This window comes from Puntigrus tetrazona, chromosome 18 (assembly GCF_018831695.1).
Source record: "Puntigrus tetrazona isolate hp1 chromosome 18, ASM1883169v1, whole genome shotgun sequence".
NCBI classification, from domain to species: domain Eukaryota; kingdom Metazoa; phylum Chordata; class Actinopteri; order Cypriniformes; family Cyprinidae; genus Puntigrus; species Puntigrus tetrazona.
This window is the reverse complement of record NC_056716.1, coordinates 3,511,632-3,531,911: the sequence shown is the minus strand read 5'-3', so window position 1 is coordinate 3,531,911 and position 20,280 is coordinate 3,511,632. Positions and strand designations below refer to the sequence as shown.

At 37.9% G+C, this 20,280-nt stretch overlaps 2 protein-coding genes across 6 annotated transcripts in view; one reads left to right on the top strand and one right to left on the bottom strand.

Annotated features, from left to right (window-relative positions):
• carmil2 (capping protein regulator and myosin 1 linker 2) overlaps positions 1-14,588 on the top strand; it is a 34,356-nt gene extending 19,768 nt beyond the window's left edge. For 2 of the 5 annotated variants that reach the window (XM_043264231.1, XM_043264235.1), the window contains 9 exons: positions 6,653-6,756; positions 6,927-7,710; positions 8,514-8,618; positions 8,956-8,992; positions 10,059-10,127; positions 10,365-10,715; positions 12,938-13,045; positions 13,979-14,083; positions 14,206-14,588. In XM_043264231.1, the coding sequence (XP_043120166.1) occupies positions 6,653-6,756; positions 6,927-7,710; positions 8,514-8,618; positions 8,956-8,992; positions 10,059-10,127; positions 10,365-10,715; positions 12,938-13,045; positions 13,979-14,083; positions 14,206-14,420 (1,878 nt within the window). In that variant the 3' untranslated portion in view covers positions 14,421-14,588. The remainder of the gene's footprint in view (positions 1-6,652; positions 6,757-6,926; positions 7,711-8,513; positions 8,619-8,955; positions 8,993-10,058; positions 10,128-10,364; positions 10,716-12,937; positions 13,046-13,978; positions 14,084-14,205) is intronic. The other 3 variants (XM_043264232.1, XM_043264234.1, XM_043264233.1) reach the window with 3 other exon arrangements.
• A 1,595-nt stretch (positions 14,589-16,183) lies between these two features.
• On the bottom strand, positions 16,184-19,955 carry tmem170a (transmembrane protein 170A). Its single transcript, XM_043264238.1, has 3 exons — positions 19,514-19,955; positions 18,374-18,544; positions 16,184-18,006 (listed from the first exon to the last, which is right to left on the bottom strand). The coding sequence occupies exons 1-3, from the start codon at positions 19,653-19,655 to the stop codon at positions 17,876-17,878; spliced, it is 444 nt and encodes a 147-aa protein (XP_043120173.1). The 5' UTR covers positions 19,656-19,955; the 3' UTR covers positions 16,184-17,875.
• Positions 19,956-20,280: the final 325 nt, after the last annotated feature.

The following is a 20,280-nucleotide window of genomic DNA, read 5'->3' as shown; positions in this document are numbered from 1 at the left end:
AATACCCATATGAAACAAACGATGATGTATAATCATGGTAGTTTAAAAAAAAAACGTGGTATTGTAAAAATGCTGCTTGCACTAGCAGTGTAGACATTATATATGGTTGCTTAATTATAGGAAGATCTTTTTTGTGATGCAGTCATACTATACTTTTACATGATGTCATCGTCTATGTACGAGACCTGTAGCTGTTACTGTGTTGTCATGGTGACTGGTGTGCGTGAGTGTAATGCTGAATGTAGTCATGTCTACCTGTTGGCGAATTCCAGCCAATGTGGACAGCTATTATTACGTGTATCTTCACACAGTTACACTCACACACAGATACAATCTACTGTGTAACCGTTATTACAAATGTAAATGTGTGTGTGTGTGATAGACAGTATAATGGGGAGGGGTCTTCTGTTATTAAACCTGTGTTAATTTATAGTTGTAGACTGGTTTTACTCTTGTTATCACTGTATATTTGGGTCTGTGTGTATGAGGTCATTGTGCAGGCAGCTTTTTTCAGAACAGACACTCTCTGGAGACTTTGGCGCCAGTGTTATCGCAGACATGAGCACGGAGGGATGAAAACACCCCTGTCATTTCCTCTGATCACCTGAATGAGTATGTGTGTTATATGTTTATTCCTGTCAGCGTGATCTGTTGGCAAGAGTGTGTGTCCATATTGTGTGACGGTCATACTCCTTGGCTGGTGAAAATCCAATGACAGGTGGTGCCTCAGGGAGAAGCTCGTGTGACTGGAGAAGAGATGATGGTCTGATGGTCCAGTATGTATGTGTGTGTGTGTGTGTGTGTGTGTGTGTGTGTGTGTGTGTGTGTGTGTGCATGTGCGTTTTTTTCCCCTGAATGTCCCTGCAGGACTGTCAGCAGTGTGGGACAACTGGGTCCTGTGATGAGGGGTGCCTTTATGGTACAGCCTACTCATTGGTCTTGAGGAAAGACGACCCATCCATAAAAATTGTGTTCGGGGCTCTGTGAGTTTTAGTGTCGTCCCTGTATCCCTGTTAAAATTCTCTCTGCTCCTGCATTTTTGATGGCTGCATAAGCATTTCTTTTATTACCTCTCCTCTCCACAATATCACACACACACACACACACACACACACACACACACACACACACACACACACACACACACACACACACACACACACACACAGAGTTATATTACTAAAGGATGATCACCACTTCCAGTCTAGAGTGACCAGTGTATTCCACAATTTGCCACAGAATAGAATAGCACTTAATCAAGCTAAGGTAGAATTTCTATGCAGATGTGTCTATGTGACATTTTCCACAAATGCAGACGTTTATAAATGCTTGTGCTAGCTTGCTTTAAACACTTCAGATGTCTGTATACATTTTAAAAAAAATCTGTCCTTAACCTGTGCTGACCCCGTCATAAGGGTAATATTATAATGTAAATAGTGCAACCTAACTATGACTTTTGCCTTAATAAACTCCTAATATGCTGCGTATTAATAGATAAGTAGTTGTTAAGTTTAGATACTGGGTAAGATTGTGTGATAAAGAGTGTGGTTATGCAGAATGTGTTTTGTAAGCACTAATAAAACAGCCAAAATATTAATATTGTGTAGATATTTAATTAATTGTAGTAAAGCCTTTTTTATTTAACTACAATAATGAAAACAGCATATTCAGACTTGTTCCACATATTATTTAACCCTGCCATTTTAACATATGATTTCTGACCATTAAAAAATGAACATTCCTTAAATTGCTCCAGATATAATTTGGATATTTTTCTAATGGATGGCAGAAAGGCAAATAATTAATATTTTTCCTTTTTTAACTGCATTCATCAAACTTGGCTATTTAGACCTGTTATATAATGTAAAAAGGAAGAAAAAAGGATCAGTCTTTAATTAATTAGAACATATGTTTATTAGTAACTACAAACCAATGTTTGGTCACAAACTAATTAGTCTCTTCTCAGTAAAGGCTTCATTGAATCTAAATTTGCAAGTCCATTGCTCATTTTATGTCCCTTTTAATGTGTTTATTTTTTAATTTTCCGTCTGTTTTATTTTAATATTTACTTAATGTTTATTGCTAGAAAATTACAATACATTTTAAAATCTGATTCATTGCAAGAACAAAAATACCATATTATTTCTACCTTCAACAAACGTCAGTTTGTAACCTAAACTCAAAAGGAGGCGCTAGTTTAGCCTTGATTTAGAAAACTGGTCAACTTGCAGCCTGAGGTAAAGCACCTTTCACTGACCATTTGCGAAGATCTTCAGGTTCTATGTTGTACCATTTTAGTGGAAAGTACTGGATTTAATCACAGATGCATTACTGCCTACCATAGAGCTTTACTCTAGCTTTACTACAAGAGATGCACAGACAGAAACCCGTGGAATTCTGGGATCACTGTCTCAACCTGACGCCTTTAGACAGGCCTGCTCACATCATAATGCTGTTCTCAGTTCACAGAGCGTAAAAGAGGTAAATATTACTGCATTCGTTTCGTCTCTCTGTATCTCTGTCTCTTTTCACTGAAATTTAAAGGGAGACCAACAAAAATCTGACACGGTGTACACAAAGTCATGAGTCATGACATGTGAGTCGGACCGATCTTTGATCAGCTTGTCAGCTTCCATCCATTCTTTAGACCCAAACATGTCACTTTTACAAGAGCAAACCAGCTTAACCCGTCAGGTTTTAACATTATCTGGTTTATTGCAGGAATCAATGATTTCCTAATTATTGCTGGTATTAATTAACTGCTGATTTATACACACCACGTTATTTGTGGAATAAATTCACCATGATTAATGAAATATTCTTGGCTTTATGTGGAAAATATGATATCATGTGACATAACGTTTAAGTATTAACAAACCCAGCAGGCCATGTGAACCACACAAAAGCTTTGTTTTCCATTATTGATATATAATTAAGCGTGAGCTGTATGGTTGCACCGTTCATGCGGCGTATTTTGTAGGAGAATATGATTGTGTTATTAAGATGTGTGGGAAACACCTCTCCCTGTGCCGCCTCACACAACGTGGCGCCTGCTCTCCTCCTCTTTTTAAAGATGGAGTGATGAGTGTTTTGCCTTCTCATTGGCCGTGAGGTGCTAAATGATTTATAATCCATTTCTCATGCGGTGTGCGGTGCCTCATTTGCATATGGTTGCTATAGCTCTGCAGTGGTCTCTCTCTCTCCCCCTCTCTCTCCATATTTCTTTCTTTCTCATTCTGCAGTACCCAAACTGCCCGAAGGCCTCGCAGTCTGTGCAGCAGCAAGAAACAGGCAAAACACACAGACTGGGCACCCTGTGCTTTTGTGTGTGTGTAGTGTTTGAAAGCAACTGATCTGGCACAGTTGACAAGTCAACATGGAATCAACATTGACCCAGTTTGCTTTCTTAATACACACAGTCATATTAAAAGTTGGTCATGTAATGATTCATTTGTAGACGTTAGAGAATTTAGTTTTTGTAATCATGTAAATTGTATGGGAACCCATTTATGTCATGGAAGCAAACAAACAAAACAAAGCAAAAAATGTATATAGCTCATAGTTCGGGCTTTTTACTCATAATACTTATTTTAAATCCCACATTTAAATTTTGGTTTCTGTCATGGAAAAAAAGGAAAAAAGTAATTGTACCTCTTTATGACAAAATTCGTACTTTTTGTCACAGCTGCGAGTTCAATATCTCAATATGTTGTGACATGATGTCATTAATCCACCTGTTCTATGGAGACTACAGTTAAATGCATCAATAAAATGGACTGAGAATAATGTTTTATGTTGACTTGAAAATCTAGCACAGTTCTCAAGGTACTGTATGAATTAACCATGAGCTCAGTGGCTCTCAGACTTATTTACTCGAAGGCCCCCCACCGTTCACAATATTGCATTTAAATAACATGTATTAATAATTATAATAAATAATAATTTGATATTAACGTATCAGTTGATTAATACTAATTATTAAAGTCCATGTGAACCGGAGGTTTGGGACCAATTTTACTTCCATATTGTGACGTACTTCAGAGAGAAACTGAATATTGAATGAGAAAATAGAGGGCGTGGCTTGTTTTTTGTACTTTAAATTGATTAGATGTAGTTAAGTAGGTGTTTCATTCAGAAATTAACACTGACGGTTGGAGGGGAGGGGTTAAGGATGTCACGCTCATGTTCAAGGCTGACATTATGAGAGATGGCCTGTCATTTTAGAGGGGAGGAGCATTTTCAAAATTGGATCAAAGATTATGAAGGCAAACCATTTTTTTTTATGGATTGATCACAAAAATAGCAATGTGAGCTAACAAATACATCTTGTCAATTTTGATTTCATGCACTCTTTAATGATCTTTAGAACTTTACATCCTCTGTTAAGGTTAACCATATATATATATATGTGTGTGTGTGTGTGTGTGTATCTGTTGCTGAATGATGTGTATAAAATGCTGTATTATATAACTCAAGGGTTTTTTATGTATCAATGTGATTTTTGTAACCATAATCCTATTTTACAATTGAAATGAATCTTGCTCCAGATTCTTTTCTGATATTTACATTAAGATCTACTGATCCTAATACAAACCTGTATTTCTGAAGCCTCTGTGGAAATGATCAACTGTGCGATTTCAGCTTACAGGCAACATATTGTTAGAGTGAAAGAGTAATGATTGCCATCATGAAAATCGTTTTGCTCATTTATCACAGTCACAATGTAGTAATGTCATTAAAATTGTTTAAGAATGATCAGAACTGGCAAATATTACAACAGACATTCTCCATATCTGCGGCTATTGTGTTATTACTGTGACTACATGACAGATACACTAGTCACATCTGATGAGCGCTCATTCTCTCATTTAAGCTTGCGCGTGTGTGTGTGTGTGTGTGTGTGTGTGATGAGGCAGTATCTGAGGGGTGTAATTATATTAGGTGGTGGGGGGGAGCTGGCAGAGAGATTGAGGCAGGGTTTGGCTCTCTCTTGGGACATTATAGGCAGATCTGCTTGAAGACAAATCCATGGCAGACAGAAAACCTTTTAACTTCTTCCATAGTCTTATTCATGCTGTGTTTAATATGTATAAATATGAGCAGGGAAAAAAACACTTAAGCTTGTGAATGCTCACCATATAAACTTGCACAGTAGTGTTAACATTTCTACACAATATTTCTGTCATTCTTAACCCTAAACCAAACCTAAACTCAAAAGTCACTGCTTGGTTCATAGGCATGTTGTTATAGGAGTAGTCTCACAAAGCCAGACTTTTGACTGTTGCTATAAAGTCTGTTCCATTCTGCAGTTTATTATGGTTCTTTCACATCAACACAAATGTTTGGCATGAAAATGCAGTACGATTTTCAAATGCTGCTTGTCTTTTTAGACCAATAATTGCAAATGGGCTGATTGAAAATGCTGTAGATGATGCTTTTAGAAAAGCAGAAATACCCGGTTTACTCTGGGACACAAATCACTGCTTAATTTTGCATTTCTGACACCCACTTGTCACGGAGAAGAAAGTAGAGCTGTTCAGATTTTCCTGTTCATTGGTATTATTTTTTTCCCCTGCTGTTCATTGTCGCTTAGCAAAATTATTGTTTGTATTAACAAAAATATAATGGTTTATGTAACAGAGACTCTGGACATGAGAACAAAAGGAAATCCTAGTGGTTGGCCAGTTTTCTTTGCAGTATGATGGAAAAGAAATCATTGGCTCTCCAAAAAAAAAAGAAAAAAAAACACATGTAAATATTAGCAGTGATCTGAAAAGACACAGTAATAGGAAAAGTTTGTAATAAGAAAAGTTTAGCTCTACAAATTAAAAAAAAACTGTATATTCGTCTTTGTGTAAAGAGGCCTTAAAAATCTCTGGAAAGATTGGAAAGGAATATGCTTGATAAACCTGAAGTAGTACAACAGGAATAGACCTGTGTGGAACATTTTACATGGTTATATAGAAAATAGCAAAGCGATTTTACCGAAAAGTGTGTAGATGATCATTTTTTAACATTTATTTTAGGTTTCTGGCATGTCTGCCAGCTTAGAAAAAATATACACCCTCCCTATTTGTTATGGGTTGTTTCAATTTACAGCTAGTTTTTACATAGATTGCTAGCTATTAAAATAAGACTACCTTCAAGTCATATAGAGAGTCTGAGGTAGCAATTCACATGTCATCATGCCACACGGAAGAAAACACTGAAGCATGTATGTTGCAGACAATTCATAAAAACCCTAAAGAATCTTACCAAAATGTACGGAAATCGTCCAATATGCTCTTTAAACTGTTAAATCAAATATTGCATTTTTTTTTTTTTTTTTGGAAGAGTTCCCGCCGTTAACCCAGTAGACACAATTTTTTTTCTCTGTGAACCAACAAGGCCCCTCATATTCTGTGTACTCCATACTTCTTGAAGCTGGCCAGCTGTCAGCCAGTCTAATTGAAGTTTGCTATTTTCAAAAGTGCTTATGAGTTTTGCGTGAAAAAGTGACCAGATTTGTGGATTTGACTATAAGGTTTATTGATAAAGCGTCATGTATTGTGTAAATCATGTTAATATTTTCATTCCATTATGTCCAGATTAAACATTTAGAAGATTTTAATTGGTTGAATGACCTTGTGTTTGTTTGTTTGTATGTGTGCAGGAGCAGGCAGCTGAGAGCGAGAATGAGGCCAATGAAAACATGGGGAGGGTTGATGAAGGTGTAGAAGAGTTCTTCACCAAAAAAATCATCCCCGATGACCCCCTGTGAGTACACAACACATACAAACACACTCAAGTATGCAGATCGCTGTTATTTAAACAGACATTCAACTTTAATCACAGCACATGATTACATCAAGATCTCTAACACAGAAATATTCTTACCGATTGTCAAAAGACATTTCCCATCATGCCTCTCCTCTCCTCGTGTTCAGAAAGCACCAGAGGGAGGAGCCCCTCATTAAAGCACAACCTGCAGAGCCCACGTCTGTCACAACTGCCCCTCCTACCACCTCCACTACAACCCCCATCCCTACCACAGCCCCCTCCAAAAACATTAAGAAGAAATTTGGTGACTTTTTTGCCTTTAAGAAAGTCCGAGCAGGTCGAGGGGCCAAGGGCGACGGCGTTCCTGAGGGCAAGGTCAAAAAGACTTCAATAGCAGATCTCATCCGACCACTCCGGGAGGCAGCGCGTGCAGAGAAAGAGCGAGAAAAAGAAAGGGAAAGAGAAAAGGAGAGGGAACGAGAGAAGGAGAAAGAAAAGGAGAGGGACAAAGAGAAACTGGATGAGGAAAACGTAGTAAAGCCAGCAACAACCACGGCCACCACCACCATCCTCACCATCACAGATTCAACAACAAATGCACCAGTTATTGAGGACAAAATGTCACCCAGAGCTCCTTCACCTGCCCCCACACCTGTGCTGACCCCACCTGCATCCACTCCCACACCTCCTGCCTCCTCTCCGAGCAAAACCGAAGAGGTCCCAGCACTGTCCCCTGCTGCACCTCCCACTCCCACCAAAACCCCCAGCCCAGTCCCAGTTGTGTCACCCTCAGAGCGGGAGAAGAGCCGGACCCTGGAGAAGAGCCGCACCCCAGATGGAGAGCGGAGGCCCAAACCCATCCGCCGCTCTCTCAGAGAGGGCAAATCACAGTCCCTCATCCTGCTCTCAGACGTCTTGCCAGAGCAGGACGGCACAGCCACGCAAGTTAAGGTAATTGAGCAGTGGTTCTAGATACTGAGAAACTAGATATTGTATACATTTTATACCGCATAGATAATATATATTGGCTCGGCTAATCAATCTGACTATTTGATTATTTATAGTTTATATAGTGAGCTGATTGACTCATTAATAGGAAATTAAAATCTGTTAACAGCACAGTTGATGCCTAACAGATTTTCTGTTTTGCATTTTGAGTAAATGTTGTGTATAAGCTAATTTAAGCCCTTATAATAAAATTACCATGGCAGTACTACGGTATGTTCTGACTGTGATATAATATTGATATAAACTAACAAAAAACGAAATCCTCATAATATTTAAAACAAGATTAATATATTTAATATAGATAGTAGGTCTGGTATATGTATTTATGGCAATATGGTAGTGATTGTTTACCATGTTCATGTTCACACAATGAAAACCATTCTACCATGGCGCAAATGTAAAACTACATGGTACTTTTTTTGCTGCATGTATTATTTTGTGTGATCTGCATTTAATTTGTCAAAATTTTCTTATTCTCAGAACAGTCTTTGACGTCAGTGGCCAAGACTGTTGTTTAATATGATTTTTGTCAGCTAATGTTTTGTCGCTGTTGGTCGCTGATCCAAAATCCCTCTGGATGAGAGGGCGCCGTCAGTTTTAGAGGTTCATATTGACTATTTAATGTACGGCTGACTTCACATCCTAAAAAGTGCTCTGAAAGCTCCTAGAATAAATATTGATAGAAATGTTTCTTGTGCTGTTTGTACAAAAATATTCTAAGAGGTCATTTTTTGGTTACTATCTAGAAACATGCCTCAGAGAGCTCATCCAGCTTTGAACAGCGTCTCCATGTCATGCTTCACCGCATGGGAGTCACCAAAACATCTCCTACTGACACCAAACAGAGCCAGGTATGCTTCCAATTTTCTTCTTGGGATGTTAGATATTTGACTTTGCTACAGTCCAATCTTTTACTGTAAAAACATGTACCTGTTTGAAGCAAATTAACCTAACAACTTTGTTCTCTGAAGACCTTTTAAACTTTATTAGCGCTCATAAATAATTCACTGTTATCGGAAAAGCCTTATATCAGGAAAAAACACCTTGCCCCAGTAACATTCTTACTCTGCTAAAACCGCAGTATCAAAATCATCGCTTATTCTTTACATGAAAAGGGTTTGGGTGAATTAGAGATTATACACTTACTTCACTAGGCATTTTATTTAAACCAGTTTTATCCTCTTACAGAGCAAGGATGAGGAGCTGAGGAAAGCCAACTCTGAGGGTAAGATGCATTTCTCAGCCACAGTATGTACTTCTCCGTTCTGGGATGTGAGAATTTGCCGCATTGTTAGTGCTGCGTCAGCACATCTGTGTTTTGACAGTGGTGATCTCAGTGTTTCTGCTCTGAGGTTTCAGGTACGCCTGCTAGAGAGTGACATCATAGTGTGGCCTGTGTCTGCTTCCTATGTGGTTAGGACATTCACTGATCATGAGATGCAAAATATAGTTTCTCTTCATTCTGCAAGCATTTGCTTTCATTGAAGGGTTAATCACTGACCTTATTGCATCTTACAGAACTGCAATGTGTATTTTTATACAAAACGTATTCTCTTTGCTTTATAATTTTATGGTTAAATCAGTGATGGAGCATTCAGACTAAGAATATTTTTCAGCACCTTGACAGTGGCAATTGTTTGGCAGTCAGTGGGAAAGTCACAAGCCTCCCGGTTTTTATCAAAAATATCTTAAAGCAATAGTTCACCCAAAAATGAAATTTACCCCATATTTTCCCCAAAGCCATCCTATGAATGATTTTCTTCTTGTAGATGAACACAGTCTGAGTTCTTAAAAAAATGATCCTGGCTCTTCCAAGCTTGGTAATGCCGGTTGAAAAGTGGCTATTATTTTGAATCCCTGTAAATTGGATATATACAAGTAGTGCGTCATAAAACTAACCTTTACAATACTGGGAGGTTATCACATGTAGTGTTTGATCGAAGATCGAAGGGTTTTTGTATCTTATTTTTTACGTCATACGTTGTACGTCGAGTCAGAAGTCAGCCAAGAAGCTGGAACTCGGTTCTCAGTCAGTCAGTCAGTTATTTACGTTATAGTTTTAAAGCTAGAAATATAAAATGCTATGATTAAAACAAACTAACAGCAAGAATACCTTGCAGCCTTGTGTTAAATCCAATTTAAAGGCAGTTCCACTGTTGGCAGGTTCAGCCATAAAATCCTTTTCCTTAAGCTATTTGCAGTGTATTTATTCTTATGCATTAGCACAGCTCAGCATGTATTCCATGTGCAGCATTTCCTCTGTTATTTAGTACTATTTTCTTGCTTTTTAGGGGCAATACTTGACAAACCTGAACCGCCACCTACATTTATGAAACCCCGCACAATGTCCACCTCATCAGGTAAGAAAGGAATCATACAGCTATATTAATTTGCATCACAGCGAGGCATAAGTTGCGATGAAATGAAAATAGTGACAATGATCTTTTCCTCTTTGATTTACATGCAGGGGAGGTTCTAACAAAAAATGACATAACTAGAGAAAAGATCTTGAAGATTGACTTATTATTTTACAAAGGAAACACGTCAATAGACAATTTGTTAGCAATAACATAACATGCATTGTTTATTTTCTCAAGACACCAGGCGACCGACCCGAGTGACCCAAAGTGTTACAGACTTCCACCGTTCAGAAAAGCCTCTACTTCCAGAGCGTCCTATAGGCCCGTTGCCCCCTAAACCGGCCATGAAGCCCATTCTGTTTCCCGGTAATGAGGCAGCACGGACGGCCACGCCCAGTCCCAAGCTCCCCAGCCCCTCTCAGGACGGCCAGGCAGAGGTGTCCGAGACCATCTCTCTCTCTCAGCCTCAGGAGAAAGATCCTCCAACCCCATCTCCCCGCAAAGAGACGCCCCCAGCCCCCTCACCACGGAGGATTCTCAGAACGGATATCAGAGAGCGTTCAGAGAGAGCACAATCCGTCACTGAAGGTTTGCCTCTCTGTCAATCTAGTGGGGAGGATGATGGGGCGTGCGGGCTTTGAATGGCCAGTTTTTACATAACGCGTTATTCTAAACTTGTTTATAGAGAGACAGTGAAAATTGAAACTAAATGAAAATAAAAAGAAACAACATTATATGCCGATTAGGTATGTTTTGAAGCATGGTAACTGGTTTGAGCTGGTTAAAGCTGGTCGCAACTAGCTCCTGCTTAGAACCAGTTCATAACCATCTTATAACCAACTAAGGACCAGCATAAACCAGCTCAAACCAACAGCCATTCTCCAAAAGTTACCTAACCAGAAGTGTCAAGTGTTTTTGAATGCTGCTTCATTATGCAGATATTTTTCACAGAGCTTGGTAGATTACTTAAATTACATGTAAAAAAAATTGTAGTTCAGTGTAATTCATTGCATTACACATTTTTTAGATCACTTTAGACCTATGCTGTCTATCACATATCACAAATATATTCCATTCACTGTTCACAACGTGAAGGTTATTAAACATGACCCAACGTCAAGGATTCCCGAACTGGGAATCATCAAGGAACTGGATGGGGTTTATGAATTCAATGAAAATCTAATAATTAATTAAAACATCAAAATGGAGAATAGAAATGATAAAATAACATCGATCAAAATAAAACACTTACCGAATAAACAAAGAGAAACCTTTCAGCTTCAGAGAACCATGAGCATGCAAATCTATTTTAAATGCATTTAGTTTAAAATCTCAGGGGCACATCAAGTAAATACATTAGGTAAATGAGGTTCAGATAACAAATATAATTTGTGAATCCCTGCATTGTGTAAATAATGTGAATTTGTGCAGTTTAATGTGTTTGGAGAAGAAAAGCTTTACAAAGACAGCAATACATGATTAAATAACCTATATTTGATAATTAAATAAACATTTATGTTGATCAGCAGTAATGTTGAAATACCTAACCTGAAATTATTTTTGTAAATCCAGTGGCCAAACGCTGTGTTAAAAGATGAAAAAGAGGAAATAGGGAATTGATAAATTATAAATAATTTATTGGTATTGTGTGATTAATATATAATGATGCTATCAATAAAAAAAAGCCACTATAGTCTTATGAGTCTTATTATAAAATGCAATTTAATCTAATTACAAATTCTTAATTTTTGGAATCAGATCATATGTTTTTTTTTTTTAATACTGTGACAGTTTATGATGTCTGTCAAAATCCAACAAGCTTACTTTGTTTTAGAGAACACAGTTAGGTAGATAAATAGTTAGTCTGTTCCAGTTAAAAAATAACGTAAAAACATAGCACATAATTAACTGTGAATCAGTATTGAATCAGCACAAGCAATGTAATCTGATTTTCAAAAAAAATGTAAGAAAAAAAGTTACCATTCTAATTATTTTTTTTAACATACCTTTAGTTGATTGACCGTCTATCCATCTCCTATTCTGTTTCTTACTTTTCAATTTGACTCGAGCATTTACACAAGATCGGCCTTTATGATATCCATCACCGTCTAAACAAATTTATAACACTAAAGTAGGGCCACATAATGACTCAACTAGTGTCTGTTTTCATTCAACACCTCCCTCGATGGCCGATCTCAAAGCTCTCAGAGTCTGCCGGCTCTTAAAGGGCTCGGGCCGAGCACAATTCAATTAGCCCTGTCATATCAGTCATGTAATTCAATGCTTGTGAGGCCGATGCAGCAAATGGGCCCTGATGAAAATGCATTCATTCGTTGAGTGTTGGTCCAAAATACTTTTTGTAGCTCCAAATGTTATCTTAGCGCAATAACCACATAACTGAGAATATGAATATTGTGTTAATGTGATAAGCTGAACGTCCCTTGGCGGTATCAAGTGTTGTGTGTCTGTCAGCATTTTCTGTGGACAATAAGCGGTTCATCATTTTTCTTTCTTTCTTGATTTTTCATTCAAGTTCCACTCTACATCCATACATCTCGATTATCGATATGTTTCTCATTTGTGAATCTGTTATGAACAACCTTGTGATGTTCATATCTGTGGCGTGTTGGTAGCACATACACTCTGGTTTGAATCTTGACTGTATTGTGTCCCTATTTCCCTCATTCCCACTGCCAATCCCCCCCGTCCTATATAATAAAAGGCATAAAACAGCCTCGAAGACCCTGCGCTGTATTATATTCATGTCTTTTATAAGAACGGACACAGTCTGACCGTATTTCCTCTCATAGAGACCCTCCCTATACCACGGCCCCGCATGAAGCCCTCTCCCCAGCGCCGTGCTGTGTCTGTCCATGAGGACTCTCTCCTCCAACACGCCGCCATGCTTGACCCTGAGGGTGAGCATCTGATGTCTCATACCTGTCACTCACAATATGTCAGTTGCATTCACATTCAAGCGTTTCTCAACAGCGCTCTGAATAATCCTGTTCATGTTAAATGAGAGCGATGGTTTGAAGACGATGTTGCTAGCTGCTGATGTTATTGCTACTCAGGTATTTTTAGGAAATTCTGCAAATTATTGGAGGCAATTAGCATGTTAAAGTATATAGCCAAAAGTATTAGCACCCCCTTCTAACGGCCATTCTCCGATTTGTTAGACTTTATAGGTGATATGCTGTTTTCACTCCAAACCACTGTGTTCATAATTACATTACAATACATTAGAATAACATAAGACACAACAATGTTTGCACCAAAACGAACTCTTTTGTACAGCTAAAAATAGCAGATGAGACCAGCTAGTTTTTACAAATGGGCATGCCAGTTTTTACAAATTTACAAATGGGCATGCCCATTTTTAGGCCAAGGAAAAGGTGGCTAGTTATTGTCCTTGGTTTAAAAGTGGCTTTTCAGGCAAGGCTGAAATATATATATATATATATATATTGATTCAAGTCCGTATCTCAGTTGATGATCTCTGGTGTAACTTTAAATGGAGATGTTGTGCCAAAAACTCTCCAAACACCACAGAATTGTCAATATCGGGACAATCATGTCCCGAAATAACATTTTTAAATACATATATCGTTTCCATCTTTGTTTCCACAGTTTTTTAAGTGCTTTTTTGGTTCTAAAGAGGGGGTTGTCCCAATACCTTTGTCCATATAGTGTACACACCGTTTTAAAATGTACAAACTGACAGGCACAAAAGTTGCTGCACATTTCACAGGGTCATTTAAACTTTCTTTCTGCTTTTTTTTAATCTGCAAGCAACAAATCTACTGTATGTTTTTTTTTAGTAATGCCAGTTGTTATTATGGCCTCTTTAGAGCTAAAGGCTGCCCTGCCAAAACGGCAGAGGTCACCGGGGCGGAAGCGAGTAAACCTGGGAGAACTGACGCCCTGCTCAGAGGATTTACCAGAGGGTGAGGAAGGTGAGAGGAGGAAGAGATTAACTCTACTCCAACACCATGAAAAGAAACCCGAGATGTATATAGTTGTATTTAAACCTGTATTTAAGGTATCATGCTTACGTGCCCATCGTGTGCATTCACAGTGAAATCTGGGGAAAAGAAGGACGGCACTGGACAGGTCGATGAGGCGAATAGCACAACAGTCACAGACAGCCAATCAGAGCAGAGCCCATCTGAGCTCAGCGAGCAAGTGACCAACCAGGAGAAGGGGGAAACAGTCTCAGAGGAGCACACAACGCAGGGAGAAACATCAGACCAAAGAACTGAATCCCCCTCACCTGAGATACACATGGACTGACCCTGCGCAAATCTATTTTCTATCATGTGTACCTTTGCCTTGCACGCCAGATTATGTACAAAAGAATGAATTATGAACAAATGCGTTTTAAAAAAAAAAAGAAAAAAAAAGAGTAAATCAATACCTATACTTGTTAATAATGATTAAAAAGTGAATTCTGTTGTGTCATTATGAGTCCTGGCTTTTTCATGGATGAGAACATCTCTCTTCCCTTTTTCAAAAATTCTAGTTTCTTTGGGAAGTTTGGCAATACCACGCTTGGTAGGGATTTGAGTAAACTTAAAAGGATCATTCTAAACCTGTATGAGTTGCTTTCTTCAGAACATATTTTCAAGAATGCTGGTAAAGCAAAAACAAACAAAAAATCAACAGTTGACAGCAAACATTGACTTCCACTGTATGGTTTGTCGGTGTGGTTCTGTTTTGGGCAAAAAAACCCTGCCTATCCATGCAGTGGAGAGCAGCATTTATTACCCCAAGGATAAATAGCACAAAACAAAGAAGATATCATTAATGCGCTCAATGATATTTAAATGCAACAACATTATTAAAGATAAAATGGAGTCTGCCAAGTCCTGACTGTGGCGAAAGGAGGAGCTAGGGATGGAGGAGGGCGATGTGCTCCTGAGAAAGCAAAAAAGCTGCTCTCCTCTCACGTTAGTTGCCAGAAATAATGCTATAGTTATATGCTTAATTTTTGGGGAATTTGGAGCCCCCTATAGTTAACACAGTGGAACTAACTGTTGAAAATATCCGATTGTTGTAATTACAATACATACATATACTGCCAAAGCCATCTCTGCAAAAGAATATGTTGCTGCCGTAATCTACCTTCATGTAATTTCGGACCTGCTCACTAATCTTCGAAAATTGTTTTTATCATTGACCTTATTGACTTGAAGCGGCTTTGCTTACATACAGAACAAAATGTTTGGAGGGGACATTAGGAATATTTGAAGTCTCATTAGACTAAATAATATAATAAAAAAATATAATAAAAATTATTTTGAAACTCATATTTCAAGTTACAACTTGCATACAATTGGTATAAATACACAATACGTAAAAGAAAACTACATTTTTCTGCAGTCACCCAGCAGTACCTTGTTTAGCTCCCTGTCCCTGCACTTATGCACTTTTATTAATTAAAATGCGTATTACATCATACAATCATATTTAAGATTCTCTATCTTTAAATCTCATCTACAATGGCTACAAATGAAAGGAACTTAGAATTATGAAGTTATGTTCGAAATTACATGGCATTTTGGTTGACCTTTCAGGTCGTATTACATGACAACCAGCCAAATGCCTTCCTCTCGTATTTAGGGCAATTACGCAAACTAATGATATTAAAAGCAGTGTTTCCAAAGCTGTTATGGTAGCTAATGGTTTTCATATCTAAAATACTGTCCTATACTTCTTATTATAGGTCTAGCAGAAAAGCCCACATGCTTTGAGTCATCATTCCACGTGTGTTTCTACAGCATGTTACTCCCTCCAGTACGCAGCAAGTGGCGGGTGTGGGGATTTGGCCAGTGAATGTTAATGGAACACAGGAGAGCCATCTGTGAATATGGAAGTGCTGGAGAACACAGAAGCTTGCACAAAACCACAGATGAGAGCGATGTGAGTAAACCACCCTCCATTTGGAATTCAACCGTACAGTTTTTACTATTACTTTTAGCTGTTATTTTCACTTCCGAGGCACACATTTAGCTTACCGGCCAAACCGCAGGACAGCAAATCGCAATAGCAAAAGGTGCTGTTATTATAATCTAAACCATTTTATTTCATGAAAATACTAGCAATTGGCACTTATTATACAATAAGAAAATTAAACTTGCCCAGAAAAAGAAAATAAACGGAAAAGTATCACGTTGTAAAGAGTAAATCCATTTCTGGAGAAGACCATACAATCAAAGACAAACCACAAATACAATGAGCAGTCACTCCACCAATGACTGGACTTTAGAAAAATAAATCCATTTGTGCAATTGAGAGACCATAGGCTCAGACGAATAAAGCATAGCTTTCAGTGCGTCCCACTAACGTTAGCGTTCCAATCGTAAAAAGATTAGTCTGATTTACATGAACTCACGCCACACAAGCTTTGAATGAATCTTCCAGAACACAAGTACTTCCTGAGGGCTTGTAATATGGGAGGACACAAGTCTACAAATGCTTATACTGACAAAATGGAAAACTTATATTTGAGTAATAAGTTTGGTTTAGATGTCAGGCTGATAATTCCTCAGATAAAGTCTAAAAACTCTGCTACTGCGTGTTAAGATCATATTCATATCAGTTTCAGAATTACACCTCTTGCTGATAATGTAGTTACTGAATAAAATAGGGAGGACGTCTACATGTGCGAGTACATATTTTTTGCAACTTTTAAGCATCTTATTTTATATACTCCTGTACATAAACCTGGGTTTCTGATTTCAGAATTTTGTACATTCTATAGTAATTCCGTTTGATCTTTCCACATGAGATTTCTCTAAAAATAATGGTATCGGTGACGTATAATGGCTGTAGAATAGAGCTATAATTTCTTTGGTGAAGGTTTAAGTGATTCTACTATGGATTCAGCTGAAATCTGTTTTACATTCACATGTTAGGCATAAGAGGTGAGGCTGCCACATACAGAATCTTATGGGCAAATAAGTGTCAAAGCAACATTGTATCACTCTAATATATACAGAAATAACAATGTGAAGGCCAAATCCTGGAACCCACTTTGAGAAAAATTGATTTTGAATGTAAAAACAGGTCACAAATATGTAATTTAACTAACAAAAGCCACTTAACTCCAGCAGGAAATCTTATGCCATGAAACGATTACAATGTCAAAGTCCACACACAAGTGTGTTCAACTGTAATCTCTTGCAATATGCCCACAATCAGAGGCAAAATACATATAAAACATTGTGAAGTAGAGAAACAAATTGAGATTTCTAGCCTTTGGCCTAATGGGTTCATATAATCAGTGCAAAGTGAATGCAAGTTGATCCTCTCAAGCATAAGTTAAGGGCAAGCTGGAATGGGCTTTAGTATGTACATCAAATGAGTCCTTACCTCATCCAAAACTTTATAAAAGACAAATTTAGTGTTAAGAAAGGAAAATGAGAAGAAACTAACAAAACAAAATATCATTCATAATGATTAAAAAAAAAATAAAATACACATGTGCAAGATGACTCCACCTGTAACGCAAGGCTAGCTCTGCTTTAAAGGTAGCTTGTAATGTTTTGTTTTCGAATGAAAAGTCCCATGTTACTTGAAGAACTCATCAGAAACCCGTTTGGAAAATATACCACAGTTCTGTATCAAAGGAAACAAGTTGTTGGGACTGTTCTGAAGTAAGGCCTCCATGTTTTGCATATGACGCCCAGGTGACTGTACCGCTTCCTCTCCTTGTGATGGCAGCCTGTTGTGCCAATGTCTTAGTGCTACAGGGTAGCCAGAACTCTGAGGAAGGAAATTATAAAAACACACAACGACTGTCCTACTCCAAACACCAAGGCCTCCAAGGAGAACATGCTCTTCCCAGCCGCCTTATAAACTCCTGCTATGGCTGCACCTGTAAGAGATTTATGATGATATTTATAGGGTACAAGTAAAGTATTTAGTGATCATTTAATCATTAAATGTCTAAATAAATTATTAAATACTAACATTTTGTATGTCTAGATCAGCGGTATCCAATCCTGGTCCCGTAGGGCCAACATCCTGCAGAGTTTAGCTCCAGCTTGACCCAATGTAATCCCGAAGACCTTTAGCTCAGGTGTGTTTAACTGGAGAGCTACACTCTGCAGGACAGCGGCCCTTTAAGAGCTGGACTGGACACCTTTGGTCTACATGCTATTCATATTCATTATTACATATCTCAGATGTAGCTAGATCAAAAAAAAAAAAAAAAAAAAACTAAACAAAAACAAGCCACATACTGGTAAGAACCCCTCCGAACAGTGGGCCGATGATTCCCATGAGCAAGATGCCGATTGGGAAAAATCGTGCCATCTTATGTCTGCGAAGGGTTGCCAGAGCCAGGAGGGCAGCAGGCAGGTGGAACACCAATGAGGAGACAACAGCCCACAGGAACACCCCATACCACATCTCTGCCAAAGCAAAGCGCAGACACATTCAAAGCCTAGACCTAAAAAGACCTCAATGACTGGCATAAAGGAAATTAGGACTGTTTGTTAGTTATTGGTAAAACATCATTAGGTATAATAAAACCCTGTAATACCCTGTAATACCTGTAATATTTTACTACATATTTCCATCCAACAACTCGAAGAAGATATAGACACACAGTTTGAGAGATGGATGAATCAACGGGTAGACAGATACACAGATAGGTCAGACAGACTGAGTCATGGATAAATTAATGGATAAAACAGATGGATGCATATATGTTAGACAGTCGGATTGATATATAAATAGATGGAATATACAGATAAAACAACAAGTTCATAGATGGGCAGACAAAGACATTATTAGTGGCCTATAGAATGATAGAGAGATAGATAAATGTCTCTGTCCGATGTATATCAGTCAGTCTGTAGTACTATATGTCATTCTAAAGATAGAGAGACAGATGTCTCTATGTAGAAATACCTGTCTTCTGTATGTCTGTCTGTGGTTTTGGTTATATATATATATATATATATATATATATATATATATATATATATATATATATATATATATATATATATATATACACACACACACACACACACACATACATACATACATACATGCTGACAAACAAGATAATAACTACTATGCAAAAGAAAAAAGAAAGAAAAACAGAAAGATAAATAAGTATATACATATATAACGTTACTGACCGCCATTTCCCAATAACACCATTATGCTTGCAAACACAAGCGTTTAACATTAGCCAACCAATGTTAACACAAGCTAACAAATTAGCATTAGTTGCTAACCTATTTATATCAGTTTGAAAGCCTGGCCGCTTTTCAGTGCGAATCATACAACACAAAAATCGTGTCTGATAGCAGTACAACCCCGATCCGATGGAAATGATGTGTGATGTCTGCTTTGGTGTGAACACTTACCGGAAAAATCGCACAGAGAGGTGTCGTTCCTCCCGCAGTTGGTGACATTTTTCCTCGGCACCAAATTCAAACTGAGGATCTGCTTCACGAATCCTACGTTATATTCGTCCTGCATTTCTCTTAGGAGCAACGGCGCGATCATGCGTGAGGAAAGTGTCAAATCCGAATAACAGCATTAGAAAAGGAATGTGGGCTTGAGCTGAGCGTTTGTTTTTAGCACAGATGCTCATCCATCTGCATGAACGTCCATTTGAACTGCGGAAACCCGATGAGACGATGCGCGGATTTCATTAAACTAAAAAACACCGTCAGCCTAGCATTGCTCTACAATACCGTTCAAAAACAGAGAAAAGTGTAATTTTAACGACCACAACTATGTCTGGTTTGAGATTATCTTGCTGTCACCTGCGATTTGCGACAGGCGTATAGGCGGGGCCTGCACGGTTTGTAGCGTATGTCCCTTCTCGGTATCCTTAAAAACAGTTCCGCTTATCATGTGGATAGACAGTATATATATATATAAAAGATTTCCATCTTATATCGTGGACTGAACATATGATAGTTACGTTGCTGTGGTTAATATGTATAATGTGTTGGTACATAAAGACGAAAAAAAAGAAAAGAAAAAGAAATTATAACAGAAACGAAGAAGCATGAGGGAAGAAATTAATTACTTTCTTTACTATATTTCAAATAATATTTGACCTATATGAAACTTTAACAAAAACAACAAAAGTCTATCAGTGTTGTTTAATCATTAAAATTGA